The 15,037-nt window shown below is 38.6% G+C and overlaps 1 protein-coding gene across 4 annotated transcripts in view; it reads left to right on the plus strand.

The window, feature by feature from the left end:
• LOC101865459 (putative uncharacterized protein encoded by LINC00467 homolog) overlaps positions 1-15,037 on the plus strand; it is a 61,232-nt gene that overhangs the window by 24,331 nt on the left and 21,864 nt on the right. For 3 of the 4 annotated variants that reach the window (XR_012432793.1, XR_012432790.1, XM_074035814.1), the window contains exon 5: positions 10,950-11,049. The exons of the other annotated variant lie outside the window; for it this stretch is intronic. Coding sequence is in view for 1 of the 3 variants with exons in the window: in XM_074035814.1 (XP_073891915.1) it covers positions 10,950-11,015 (66 nt within the window). In the remaining 2 variants the exon portion in view is untranslated. The remainder of the gene's footprint in view (positions 1-10,949; positions 11,050-15,037) is intronic. 4 annotated transcript variants of the gene reach the window in all.

Raw genomic sequence — 15,037 nt, forward strand, 5'->3', positions numbered from 1 at the left:
TTTTGGTAAAATTCAACAGTGAAGCCATCAGATCCCAGGCTTACCTTTGCTTGAAGACTTTTTTGCAGCTGTGATCTCGTTGCTTGTTATTGCTCTGTTCAGATTTTGGATTTCTTCCTGGTTCAGTCTTGGTAGGTTGTATGTGTCCAGGAATTTATTCATTTTTTCCAGGTTTTCCAATTCATTGGCACATATTTGCTTATGAACCTCCAACAATCCTTTTGTGTTGTATTGGTTGTAATGTCTCCTTTTTAGTCTCTGATTTTATTTATTTGGATCTTCTCTATTTTTCTTAGTCTGGCTAAGGATTTATCAATTTTATTTATCTTTTCAAAAATGAGCTTTACATTTCATTGATCTTTTGTATTATTTTCATTTCAATTTCATTTGTTTCTACTCTGACCTTTACTATTTCTTTGTTTCTACTAATTTTAGGTTTGGTTTGCTCTTGCTTTTCTAGTTCTTTAAGATGCATAGATGGGTTGTTTATTTGAATTTTTTCTACTTTTCCTATACAAGCACTTATACCTATAAACTCTCCTCTTAGTACTGCTTCTGATGTATCCCATAGGATTTGGTATGTTGTGTTTCCATTATCATTTCTTTCAAGAAGTTTTTAAATTTTCTTCTCAAGTTCTTCATTGACCCACTAGTCATTCAGGAGGAGCATATTGTTTAATTTCCATGTGTTTGTATAGTTTCCAAAATTCCTCTTGTTACTGATTTCTAGTTTTATTCCATCATGGTCAACAAAGATGCTTGATATAATTTCTTTTTTCTTGAATTTTTAAAGGCTTGTTTTGTGGCCTAACATATAGTGTATTAACATTATTGAGAATGAACCATGTGCCGAGGAAAAGAATGGGTATTCTGTAGCCATTGAATAAAATGTTCTGTAAACATCTGTTACATCCATTTGGTCTGTAATGCAGATTAAATCTGATTATTTTTGTTGATTTTCTGTCTGGGTGATCTGTCTAATGCTGAAAGTCGGGTGTTGAAGTCTCTACTTAGATCTTTCTCTTTAGCTCTAATAATAGTTGCTTTATATATCTGATTTATCCGGTGTTGGGTGCATATATATTTAAAATTATTATGTCTTCTTGCTGAATTGACCTCTTTATCATTATATAATGATCTTTGTCTCTTTTTGTGGTTTTTGTCTTGAAATCTATTTTGTCTGATACAAGTATAGCTACTCCTGCTCTTACTTGGTCTCCGTTGGTATGGAATTTCTTTTACATTCCTTTATTTTCAGTCTATGTGTGTTTTTATAGGTGAAGTATGTTTCTTGTAAGCAACAGATCATTGTGTCTTATTATTATTTTTTAATCCATTCAACCACTCTGTCTTTTGACTGGGGAGGTTTAGTCCATTTACATTCAGTGTTATAAGTAAGGACTTACCCCAGACATTTTGTTATTTGTTTTTCAGTTGTTTTTGTGGCCTTTATTTCCTGCCTTCTTGTCTTTCATTTATCAAAGGTGATTTTCTCAGGTGATATGATTTAATTTCTTGTATATCTGTTGTAATGTTTGTTGATTTGAGGTTACCATGAGGCTTGCAAATAATATCTTATAACCCATAATTTTAAACTGATGACAATTTAACACTGAGTGCATAAACAAACTGACAAAGAAAAAACATACAGAGTCTACAGCTTAACTTTGTTCCCTTGCTTAACTTTTTATTGTTTCTATTTTTATCTCATTATACTCTCTATGTCTTGAAAAGTTGTTGTAGTTATTATTTATCATCAGTTCACCTTTTACCTTTCTACTCAAGATATAGTTTACATACCACAATTACAGTGTTACATTTGTTGTTTTTCTTTGTACTTACTGTTACCAGTGAGTTTTACACCTTTAGATGATTTCATATTGCTCATTAACACCGTTTTCCTTCAGATTGAAGAACTCTCTTTAGCATTTCATTTTGTTCAGGGCTGGCGTTGATGAAATCCCTCAGCTTTTGTTTGTCTTGAACAACGTCTTTATTTCTCCCTTATGTTTGCAGGATATTTTTGCTGGATATACTCTTCTAGGATAAAAGTAGTTTTTTTCCTTCATCACTTTAAATATGTCATGTCACTCTCTCCTGGCCTGTAAGGTTTTCAGGGGCTCTATTGTATGTTATTTGTTTCCTTTCTTTTGCTGCTTTTAGGATTGTTTCTTTATCCTTTACCTTTGGGTGTTTATTAAATGTTTTGAGGTAGTCTTATTAATACTTGGATTAATTCTGCTTGGTGTTCTAAACCTTCTTATCCTTGAATATTAATATCTTTCTCTACTTTAGGGAAGTTCTCTGTTATTATCTCTTAGAATAAGCTAACTTTCTCTTCTCCCTTCCCTTCCCTTCCCTCCCCTCCCCTCCCCTCCGCTCCCTCCCCCCTTCCTTCCTTTTGACGGAGTCTTGCTCTGTTGCCAGGCTGGAGTGCAGTGGCACAATCTTGGCTCGCTGCAACCACCACCTCCTGGGTTCAAGCAATTCTCATGCCTCACCCAACTAGCTGGGATTACAGGCACGTGCCACCATACCCAGCTCATTTTTGTATTTTTAATAGAGACGGGGTTTCACCATATTGGCCAGATGGCCTTGATCTCCTGACCTGGTAATCCACCCACTTCGGCTTCCCAAAGTGCTGGCATTACAGGTGTGAGCCGTTGCGCCTGGCCTGAATAAACTTTCTAGACCATATCTCTCTACCGCCTCTTTTTTTTTTTTTTTTTTTTTTAAGACAGAGTTTCACTCATGTTGCCTGGGCTGGAGTGCAATGGCGCTATCTTGGCTCACTGCAACCTCCACCTGCAGGGTTCAAGCAATTCTGCTGCCTCAGCCTCCTGAGTAGCTGGAATTACAGGCATGCGCTACCATGCGTGGCCAATTTTGTATTTTTAGTAGAGATGGAGTTTCTCCATGTTGGTCAAGCTGGTCTCAAACTCCTGACCTTAGGTGATCCATCCACCTCGGCCTCCCAAAGTGCTGGGATTACAGGCGTGAGCCACCGCACCCAGCTCTCTACCTTCTCTTCAAGGCTAATAACTCTTAGATTTTCTCTTTGAAGCTGTTTTCTAGATCTTGTAGATATATTTCATTCTTTTGTATTCTTTTTTCTTTTGTCTGCTCTGTGTGTTTCAAGTAGCCTGTTTTTAAGCTCACTAATTATTTCTTCTGCTTTATCAATTGTGCTGGTAAGAGACTCGAATGCATTCTTTAGTATGTCTATTGCATTTTTTGTCTCCAGAATTTCTTCTTGATTCTTTCAAATTATTTCAATCTCTTGTTAAATTTATCTGATAGGATTCTGAATTCTTTCTCTGTATTATCTTGAGTTTCATTAAGTTTCCTCAACATAGCTATTTTGAATTGTCTAAAAGTTCAGATAACTCTGTCTTTCTCCAGGATTGGTCCCTGGTGCTTTATTCAGCTTGTTTGGTGAGGTCATGTTTTCCTGGGTGATCTTGATACTTGTGGATGTTCCTGGGCGATTGGACACTGAAGAGTTAAGTATTTACTGTAGTCTTTGCAGTCTGGACTTGTTTGTACCTATCCTTCTTGGGAAGGCTTTCCAGGAATTCAAAGGGACTTCGGTATGATAATCTAATTTTTTAATCATTGCAGCCATTAGGGGACACCCCAAGCCCAATAACATAGACCACCATGGTGGTCTTACATAAGATCCAGAAGAATTATCTGGATTACCATGAAGATACACTTGTTCTCTTCTCTTGCTTTCTCCTAAGCAAACACAGTCTCTCTCCCTCTCTGTGCTGAGCTGCCTGGAGCTGGGGTGACACAAGCATCCCTGTGGCCACCAGCATTGGGACTGTGTTGGGTCAGACCTGAAGCCAGCACAGCACTGGGTCTTGCACAAAGCCCATGGTAACCACTGTCTGGCTGCTGCCTATGTTTGCTGAAGGCCTTAGGGCTCTACAATCAGTAGGTGGCAAAGCCAGCTAAGCTTATGTCCTTTCCTTTGGGGTGGTAAATTCCCTCAGCCCCACCAGGTCCAGAGATGCCATCCAGGAGCTAGGACCTGGAGTTGGAAACCTGAGGTATCTACCTGGTGCTCTATTCTCCTGCAGCTGAACTGGCACCTAAGCCACAAGACTTTTCACTTTTCCCTCCCCTTTTCACAAGCAAAAGAGTCTCTTCCCATGGCCACCATCGTCCCAGGCCTACAGCATGTACTTCTGGCCACCACTGATGTTCACTCAAGGGCTAACGGCTCTTCAGTCATCTTGTAGTGAATGCTTCCAGGCCTGAGATTCTCCCCTCAGGGCAGTAGGCTCCCCCTGTGGCCCAGGGCAGGTCCAGAAGTGCCATCCAAGAGCCAACGCCTGGAATTGGGGACCCCAAGAGCCCACCTGGCACTCTGCCATACTTTGGCCAAGGTGGTACCTGAAGCTCCAAGACAGAGTCCCCTTTACTCCTCCCTCTCCGTTTCTTAAGCTGGCATCTCTCCCTATAGCCACTACAACTAAATAATGTGCCAGGTCACACCTGAAGCCAGCACATCTCTAGGTCTCACCTAAGGCCTATAGCAAGTACTGCTTGGGCATCACAACTGATTATTCAGGGCCCAAGGACTCTTTTGTTAGTAGGCGATTAGTTCTGCCAGGACTGGGTCCTTCACGTTAAGGCAGCAGGTTCCCTTCTGGCCCAGGGCATGTCTAGGAATGTTATCTGGGAGCTAGGGCCTGTAATGGAGGCCTCGGAACTCTTGATTGGTCCCCTGTGCTACTGTGGTTGAGCTTGTAGCCAAGTTGCGAGACAAAATTCTCTTTACTCTTCTCTCTCTTCTCCTCAAGTGAGGGAAGGAGTCTCTCCTGGAGCTGCAAGCTGCCATACCTGGGGTTGGGGGAGGAGTGGTACAGGCATTCCCTTGGCTGCCACAGCTGGTATGTCACTTGGTTGCATGTCCCACACGTCCACTGACTCCGAACCCGGGACAGCACCAGGACTTGCAGTCCTTGTGGCCTAAACTGCCTTTGAAGTTTATGACCCCAGAGTACTTTAGCCTGTGTGGCAGGGCTTGCTGTAACTCAGGTTCTGACCCTGGGATGAGTAATCTGCCTCTGGCTAGAGCTTGTCTAAACACCAGGGTGAGTTCTACCCAATGTTGCTTTCTGCTGTGACATGGAAGCACTGAGTTCCAGAGCAAAGTCCCACAGTCGCTGCACTCTGCCTCCCACAAGTGCGTATATTGTCTCTCCATGCCAGATGGCCATTGCCAGTGGGGATGAAGGAGAAGTGGCATCAGCAATTCAAGACTGTCTCTCTTACCCTCTTCAATGTCTCATTCTATGATATGAAGTTAAAACCAGGTACTGTTGTTTTAAAATCACAGTCACATCATTTTTGTTTCTTATGAAGGTGCTTTTTTTGTGTGGATAATTCTTCAGTTTGATTTGGCCGTCTTGCTCCCTGAGTCCTTCTAATTTTTTTTCCTATTGCAAACAGTACTACCATGAATATGTTGTACATTTCTCCTGGTGTTTTTGTGTAAGTTTCTCTAGATTATATGTCTAAGAATAGAATTGCTAAATTGTAAGGTGTGCACACTGTAGTAGGCAGACTAATGCCCCCTCCAAACATGTTCACATCTAATTTCCAGAACCTGTGAATATGTTACCTTATACAGCAAAGGGTACATTGAAGATGTAATTAAGGATCTTGAAATAGGAGAGTATCTAGAGTTTTCCAGGTGGGCACAGTGTAATCATAAGGGTCTTTCTAGGGGAAAGCAGGAGGTAGAAAATCTAAGTAAGAGATGTCATGAAGGAAGCAGAGATTAGAGTGACTAAGCCATGAGCCAAGAAATGCAAGCAGCCTCTAGAAGTGGGAAAAGGTAAGAAACAGATTCTTCCCTATAGTATCCAGAAGGAACCCAGCCCTGCTGACACTTTGATTTTAGCCCCATAAAGGCCTAGTTTGGACTGCTGACCTTCAGAGCTGCAAGAGAAATTTGTGTGTATATGTGTTGTGGGAGTGGGGGCAGGGGGTCGGGGTTGTGGTGATTTGTTAAAACAACAATAGAAAACTAACCACACCAATTTTCACCACCAATACTGGAGTCTGTTTCTGTGCTCTCTAGTCTGTTTCATTCATTTATATGACTGTCTGTACACAGTCATATAGCCACACAGTCTTAATTATTCTGGTTTTATAAAAATCTTGATATATGGTTGGGAGTTTGCCTAAGCATTTGATATCTTGTTGGCCATTTTTTCCCTTTCCTCTTCCACATAAATTTTAGAAGCAGCTTGTTAAATTCTATGAAAAAACCTGCTGGGATTTTGAACATAATCAAATTTAAACTATAGATTATTCATGGTAGAATTTACATCTTTACAACAGTGAGTTTTTTTTATAACAGTGTAAAAAAATCACATTTCATTTGTTTTAGAATTCTTTAATATCCTTCAATAAAATTTCATAATTTTATCAATATAATCATTGCACATCTTTTGTTAATTATATTTATTCTTGAGTATCTTTTTTCTTTTCTTTCTTTCTTTTTTTTTTTCTTTTTTTTGGGACAGAATCTGGCTCTTTCACCCAGGCTGGAGTGCAGTGGTGCGATCTCTGCTCACTGCAACCTCCACCTCCTGGGTTCAAGCAGTTCTTCTGCCTCAGCCTCTTGAGTAGCTGGGATTACAGGCACATGCCACAATGCCTGGCTAATTTTTGTATTTTTAGTAGAGACAGGGTTTCACCGTGTTGGCCAGACTGGTCTTGAACTGACCTCAAGTGATCCACCTGCTTCGGTCTCCCAAAGTGCTGGGATTACAGGCATGAGCCACTGCACCCGGCCTTGAGTATCTTTTTTGTTGTTGCTATTATAAGTAATATTTTCTAACCATCGGTTGCTTGCTATTGGAAATTTAATAGCTTTGTAAATTAATTTTATATTCAGCCATGTGTTTAAATATCTTGTTATCTCTAATAATTTGCATATTCTTTGGGGTTTTCTTAGGTAGACAGTCATATTATTGTTTAATAATGGCATCTTTCTAATCTTTATACTGCTTTTGAATTATTAAAAGGATATCTAGTACAGTAGAAACAATAATAGTGGGAATGATTGCCTATTTTAAAGGAAATGCTTCTGAAATATTATTATTAAGAAGGATGCTTTCTGTAGATACCATTTATGGAGATGTTTTTAAAGTTCTCTTCTATTCCTATTTTGATAAGAATTTTTGCTGGGCACAGTGGCTCACACCTGTAATCCCAGCACCTTGGGAGGCTGAGGGAGGAGGATTCTTGAGCCCAGGAGTTCAAAACCAGCCTGGGCAACATAGTGAGATCCTGTCCTTACAAAAAAAAATTAAAAATCAGTTGGGCATGGTGGTGCCCATCTGTAATCTCAGGAGGCTGAGGTGGGAGGATCACTTGAGCCCAAGAGATTGAGGCTAAGTGAGCTGAGATCATGCTGCTACACTCCAGGCTGGGTGACAAAACAAGACTTTGTCTTAAAAAAAAAAAAAAAGTTTTTAAAAATAAATAGCCATTGAATTTTATTAATTTTTGATATCTCTTGGTCATAAAGTTTTGTTCTTTTAGTTTTTTTATGGTGAATTGTGTTTATTAATTTTTTTAATGTTGCTTTACTGGGATAAACAACATAATTATGATATATTATCTTTTTTAACGCATTACTGGGTTTGGATTGCTAGTATTTTTTTTTCAGATTTTTTTCATAAGAAGAACCTGTAGTTTGTCTTTCTCTTGAAAATCTTATATGGTTTTGGTATCAAGATTAAATGGTCCTTAAGTGGGAGCTAAGCTATGAAAATGCAAAGACGTAAGAATGACACAATGGACTTTGGGGACTTAGGGACAAAGGGTGGGAAGGGGTGACAGATAAAACTACAAATTGGGTGCAGTGTATATTGCTTGGGTAATGGGTGCGCCAAAATCTCACAAATCACTGCTAAAGAACTTACTCATGTAGCCAAACACCACCTGTTCTCCAATAACCTGTGGGGAGAAAAAAGATTATATGATCCTTTCTCTCTGTTCTTTCAAGAGTATTTATAAGATTGGAATGATCTGTTTCTTGAAAAGTTGTTGGTACTCACCTATAAAAACCATTTGGGCCTGGTATTTTTGTTTTTTTCTTTGCAGAAAGATTTTTAACTATGGATTCAGTTTCTTTAGTGACTATAAGACTATTCAAATATTTAATTTTTTCTCATTTCGTTTTGGTTAAATTACATATTTCTGGGAGTTAATCAGCTTTACCTAAGTTTTCCTTTCATTGTTTTGTGGGTTTTGTTGTTGTTGTTGTTGTTGTTGTTGTTGTTGTTTTTTGTGGGTTTTTTTGGCCACTACATTGCTCATAACATACACTTATTTTCTTTTAAATCCTTGCTGGATACATAATTTTGTCCTCCTTTTTGTTCCTAATATTTGTTTTTTGCCTTCTTTCTTTCTTCTTAATCATGCCAGAGATTGTATGTCTTTTCTAGGTCTTTTTAAGAACCATTTTTTGGCTTCATTGATTTTGTCCATTGTCTCTTCTGCTATTTCCTCAAATTTCTGCTCTTATCTTTATTTTCTTTCCTTTCTTCTGTTCTTTGGGTTTTTAAAAACAGACGATGTTTAGTTGATGTTTATTGTAGCACCTGTTCTACGGTCAGATTTCTGGGGGCATTTTTTCTTTTTTTCTATACAGAGTCTTGCTCTATCGCCCAGGCTGGAGTGCAGTGATGCGATTTCAGCTGACTGCAACCTCCCTTTGCTTCCCGGGTTCAAACAATTCTCTTTCCCCAGCCTCCTGAGTAGCTGGGATTATAGGTGTGTGCCACCACGCCTAGCTAATTTCTTTGTATTTTTAATAGAGACCGGGTTTCGCCATGTTGGCCAGGCTGATCTCAAATTCCTGACCTCAAGTTATCTGCCTGCCTCAGCCTCCCAAAGTGCAGGAATTACAGGCGGGAGCCACCGCACCAAACGAGCCCAACCTCTCAGCAAATTTTATATTTTTTGTTCCATGAGACCCTTATATAATCAGTGTAAAAGGTAATAACAGAGCAGAATAAAAGAGTGCTTTTGAGTATAAGAATCCAGTTTTTTGGAGCCGGGCGCGGTGGTTCACACCTGTAATCACAGCACTTTGGGAGGCTGAGGTGGGCGAATCACAAGGTCAGGTGTTCGAGACCAGCCTGGCCAGTATGGTGAAACCCCACATCTACTAAAAATACAAAAAAAAAAAAAAAGCTGGGCATAGTGGCATGTACCTGTAGTCCTAGCTACTCGGGAGGCTGAGGCAGGAGAATTGCTTGAACCTAGCAGGCGTAGGTTGCAGTGAGCCAAGATCGTGCCACTGCACTCCAGCGTGGGTGCCAGAGTGAGACTCCATCTCAAAACAAAAAAAGGAATCCAATTTTTGACCAACTTCTGTTTTTGACCTTTAATCTTGAGCTAGTTATCCTATCTAGGCCTTTGTTTCTTCATCTAGCCTATGAGACACCTGGGCTAGAATTTAGAAGATACTTATTCTGTAAGACTTACAGTATATTTTCCCTCTTGCTTGTAAGATAAGCTTTTCGTTTTTACTTCACTTCTTTAATTGGTAATATCTAAGCTTTATTTTAGGATAATATAGAAATTAAAGTTAAAAATCCAAATATACTTTGGATTTGTTATAATGAAAAGAAAGTATAGGACATAATGTATAATGATATTTAACAGGAATACTTGACAGGAAATAGTCTTTTTGCCACAGAGTATTTTGAGAATTTAAAGTAGTCATTACCATCCTCAGTCGGATAAAGGAGAAATGGCCAAATAATATTTACATTTCAGATAATTCAGTAGTACAAGTAAGAAAAAACCTTAGGTTGGTGGACAAAGGTCTTAAGTGCATATTTGCTCTCTTTCTTCTAATCATGACTAAAGTACTTCTTTGAATGTTTGCCAAGTAATGGAAGAAGTGTTCTTAGTAAGTATTTACTACCAAGAATTTGTTTAATAGTCCTGAAGATAAATTTTAACTCTGACAGCTATCAAGTTTCTGCCATATATACATGCCATATCATGCCATACATGTTATAAAAATTGTATTTGCTCATTTAAGCTATAAAATGAATTTACCATCTGTATCATTCATGGTCCAATTAGGAAAACAGAATTTATCAAGTCAATAAACTAGAAAGAAACAACTGAAATACAACTCAAAGGAAAGCAGAATAAAGGAAATAATAAAGATAAAAACCTTAGTGACTTTTAAGAGACAGGAAGAGTAGACTATACATCTAATAATTGAGTTTTTCAAAAATCCCAACAAACTGATTAAATCTTTAAAAATCTAATAAAAATAAATAAAGGAGATATGAACAAAAGTAAAAAGGGGCTATGTCAACTGATACGTAGCTTTAAAAACTTACAATTATATGAACAACTCTGTGCATATGGGTAGATCTATGTCCACAAAATTATACAAGAAATGTTACTCTAATTTTATATGAATCATCTTTTTATTTTTTATTTTTTGGGTTTTTTCGAGATGGAGTCTCACTCTGTCGCCCAGGCTAGAGGGCAGTGGTGTGATCTCGGCTCACTGCAAACTCCGCCTCCCGGGTTCAAGCAATTCACCTGCCTCAGCCTCCTGAGTAGTTGGGATTATAGGCACCCACCACTGTACCTGGCTAATTTTTGTATTTTTAGTAGAGACGGGGTTTCACCATGTTGGCCAGGCTGGTCTCGAATTCCTGACCTCCCAAAGTGGAATTAAAGGCATGAGCCACCGTGCCCGGCTATCTTACTTTCTTTTCAAAGTCTCCGTTCTTTGGAGGGGGATGGAAACCTGATCTCAGTCAGTTTGGAGTTTCATACTTCGAGTCTGATTATGAAGTGGGGGTGATCTCTGTGTTACTAAGACAAGGATAGGGAGAAGGTACTCATATTCACCTAGTCCTCAATGTTATCTGTTCTTGCAGGTATCTTCTGAGATGTCCATCATCCTTTCTGGTCCTCAGTCACTGGTCCACACCATTTGCCACTAAGATGTTGTCATTCCTGTTTGTCTGGTACCTTCAGGTATGTTCTTTTATTCCACATTACATGTAGGGGCATATACATAATTCTACGCCTTCACTGCTATGCTTACATATGAAATGCAAGGCAACTTCTTAAAGCCTGGTCAGCATAGTCTTATCTCCCAGTCATTTCTTCTTTGGTATCATATTATTTACCCAAGGTTCAGGATTTAACCCTCCTCGTCTCCCTGCCTTAGAGCCCTCATGTTTGTATGGACTTTTACTGCTGCTTTGCTACTCCATGAATCAGGGCATAGAATTCATTTTTTAAGGATCTGTCAATTTCTGTACTCTTATCCCTTTCCCACCATATTGTCTTCTTCCTCAGTCTGGGGAAATTTCTTTCTAGGCTTATTATAACGGGGAGAAAAAAAATAATTAAAAAAAAAATTAACGGGGAGAAAAAAAATAATTAAAAAAAAAAATTAACGGGGAGATAACAAAGCCCAGTTCTTTTTAGTTATGTTTCTCCCAAATATTTTATGTATGTATGGAACTTTCTCTATTCCCATAAAGGCTTACAGTTTTAGAAATAAAGTTTATGAATACATCATTTTTATGTCTTTAAATATGGTTTATCTCTCCCCTATAGCAGCGAGGTCATAGCTATCTAGCCGATTAAAGGGACTATGGAAGGAAAGGGCAAGGAAAAAGTGAATTTGTACAAGAAAAATAAGTCAATATTTCAGAAATATTGTCCTGCCATATAAAAACTTGTTAAGATGACAGAATTTGTGGAATAATACTTGTTAATATTTATCACGCACTTGCTCTGTTCTAGGTACTATTCTAAGAATTTTGTATGTATCAGCTAATCACAACAACGAAATTCAATAGAAAAATATTTAACAAAATTAGTGTCAGAGCTTGTATTTAAGCCCAAGCAGTTACTCTCTTAACTATGTCATTGGTTCTTGAATGACTCCCCCACCCTCACGGGTATGAATCTGGTTGTTATAAAGACTAAGGAGAGTTACTGACATTTAGTGGATAGAGGCTTAAAATATTAAGTGTCCTATAGTAGGAGTGATGATCCTAAAAAATAAAGAACTGACCCAGGCTGGGCAGAGTGGCTCATGCCTGTTAGTCCTAGCACTTTGAGAGGCTGAGGCAGGGAAGATTGCTTGAGGCCAGGAGTTTAAGACCAGCCTGGGTAACATAGTAAAACCCTGTCTCTATTTAAAAAAAAAAAAAAAAAAAAAAAGCTCCTGAGCAATATAGTGAGACCCTGTCTCTACAGAAAATACAACAATTAGCCAGGTGTGGTGGTGCACACCTGTAGTCCCAGCTATTCAGGAGGCTGAGGCAAGAGGATTGCTCAATGCTTGAACCTGGGAGGCAGAGATTGCAGTGAGCTGAGATGGCACCACTGCACTCCAGCCAGAGTGCTACAGCAAGATGCTATCTCCAAAAAAAAAAAAAAAAAAAAAAGGCTGAGGTGGGTGGATCACCTGAGGTCAGGAGTTTGAGACCAACCTGGCCAACATGGTGAAACCCCATCTGTACTAAAAATACTAAAATTAGCTGGACATGGTGGTGTACCCTGTAGTCCCAGCTACTCAGATGCTGAGGTAGGAGAATTGCTCAATCCCGGGAGGTGGAGGTTGCAGTGAGCGGAAATGGTGCCACTGCCCTGCAGCCTGGGCAACAGAGGGAGACTCCCTCTCAAAAAAGAAAAAAATGTTAATAGAACTCCTATTGAGAAATACCCTATATTACCTCTAAATTGCGAAGACTAACTCAAGAAGTAAAAACAAACAAACAAACAAAAAGTAAAAGAAAAAGGAAAAACTTTTGTCATTTCTTTCTTAAACAAGATTATTATATGTATTATTATATATTGTTATAGGTAGCATGGGTGAGTCTCATACCATATATAATAATCTCTCCCAGAACATTAAAGGATATATAATGCTTTTTTTGTTGGTTTTATAAAGCTAATAAAACACAGATAAATAGATTTCAAGATATATTACTAGTGACAAAGAGGAACATTTCATGTGATAAGAGGGTCAATCTGTCAGAAAGATATAAATGTCAGTATAAATGTATTCACACTGCAGTGGATTGAACAATATCTTTCCTGAAATTCATGTTCACCCAGAACCTCAGAATGTAACCTTATTTGGAAATAGGATCTTTGCAGATGTTATTAGTTAAGATAAGATCATACTTGAGTGGGGTGAGGGACCTAAATGCAATGACTGGTGACCTTATAAGAGGAGGAGAGGACACGCAGAAAGTCACAGGGAAGGCAGTGATCTGACTATGGAGGCAGAGATTGGAGTTGTGCTGCCACAACTAAGTACTGCTGGGGCCATGAGAAGAGGCAAGGAAGAATTCTTCCTTAGAACCTTCAAAGGGAGCATGACCCTATGGACACCCTGATTTTGGACTTACAGTTTCCAGAAACATAAGACAATAAACTTCTATTGTTTTAAGCTACCTAGTGTTGGTAATTTGTTAGGACAATTCTAGGAAACTAATGTTGCTGATAACAGAGCCTCAAAACACATAAGTAAAGACTTACAAAAAGGAGAAATAGGCAATTCAACAACTGTTGGAGAGTTCAATACCCTACTTTCAATAATTGACAGAAAATGTAGAAAGATGATCAGTAAGGATACAAACTTGAACAACACTGTCAACTAACTTGACATAAAAAGTACCTATAAAACACTTTACCCACAGTAGCAGAATATATATTCTTTGCAAATGCATGTAAAACATTCTCCATAAATGTAAAAGGATTGAAATCATTAAAAGTATGTTCTCTGATCACAGTAGAATTAGAAGTCAACAATAGAAATAAAGGTAGTCGATATAAAAATATTTGGAAATTTTAAAACACACTACTAAATGACCCATGGGTTAAAGATGAAATCACAAGGGAAAATAGAAAATATTTTGAAATGTGTACAATATAGTTAAAGCAGTGCTGAAAGGGAAACTTACAGTTTTAAATGCCTATAGAAAAGAAAAACAACCTAAGTTTTTACCTAAAGAAACAAACAAAAAAAGCAAATAATCCAAATCAAGCAGATAGAAAGAAATGATGACCAGGCTTGGTAGCTCAAACCTGTAATCCCCAGCACTTTGATAAGCTAAGACAGGAGGATCACTTGAGGCCAGGAGTTCAAGACCAGCCTGGGCAACATAGTGAGACCCTGTCTCTACAAAAAAAAAATTTTTTTTTGAATGGCCAAGTGCAGTGGCTCATGCCTATAATCCTAGCACTTTGGGAGGCCGAGGTAGGTGGATGGCTTGAGCCCGAGAGTTCAAGATCAGCCTAGGCAACATGGTGAAACCATATTTCTACAAAAAATACAAAAAAATTAGCCGGGCGTGGTGGTATGTACCTGTAGTCCCAGCTACTAGGGTGGCTGAGGTGGGAGAATCACCTGAGCCCAGGAAGTCAAGGCTGCAGTGAGCCTTGATCGTGCTATTGCACTCCAGCCTGGATGACAGAGTGAGATCTCATCTCACAAAAAGAAAAAAAAAATTAGCCAGGTGTTGTGGTATGTGCCTATAGTCTTAACTACTTGAGAGGCTGGGGCAGAAAGATCACTTGAGCCTAGGTGTTTGAGCCTGCAGTGAGTCAGGATTGCACCACTGTACTCCACTTAGGTGGCAGAGCAAGACCCCCATTTCTTTTTTTATGATTAATTTCTTGCTTTTATTTAAGATAGATCCCCCCCACCATGTTTGTATTTGGATTTTGAGGGAAAAAAAGTTACATTTAAAAAATCCATTTGACAAACATTTATTAAGCATCTGCCAAGTAACAGGCAGTAATCTAGATACTGTAAATAACAGTGAACTAAAGAGACAAATTTCCTCACGAGTACATAATATAGTCAGACTTTTAAACTGAATTTTGTATTATACATAAGCATTTTTTCTTCTTTATCTTTTTTTAAAATTTATTTTTATTTTAAGTTCCAGGATACATGTGCAGTACATGCAGGTTTGTTACATAAGTAAACATG

The sequence above is a fragment of the Macaca fascicularis genome, chromosome 1 (assembly GCF_037993035.2).
Source record: "Macaca fascicularis isolate 582-1 chromosome 1, T2T-MFA8v1.1".
Taxonomy (NCBI): Eukaryota; Metazoa; Chordata; class Mammalia; order Primates; family Cercopithecidae; genus Macaca; species Macaca fascicularis.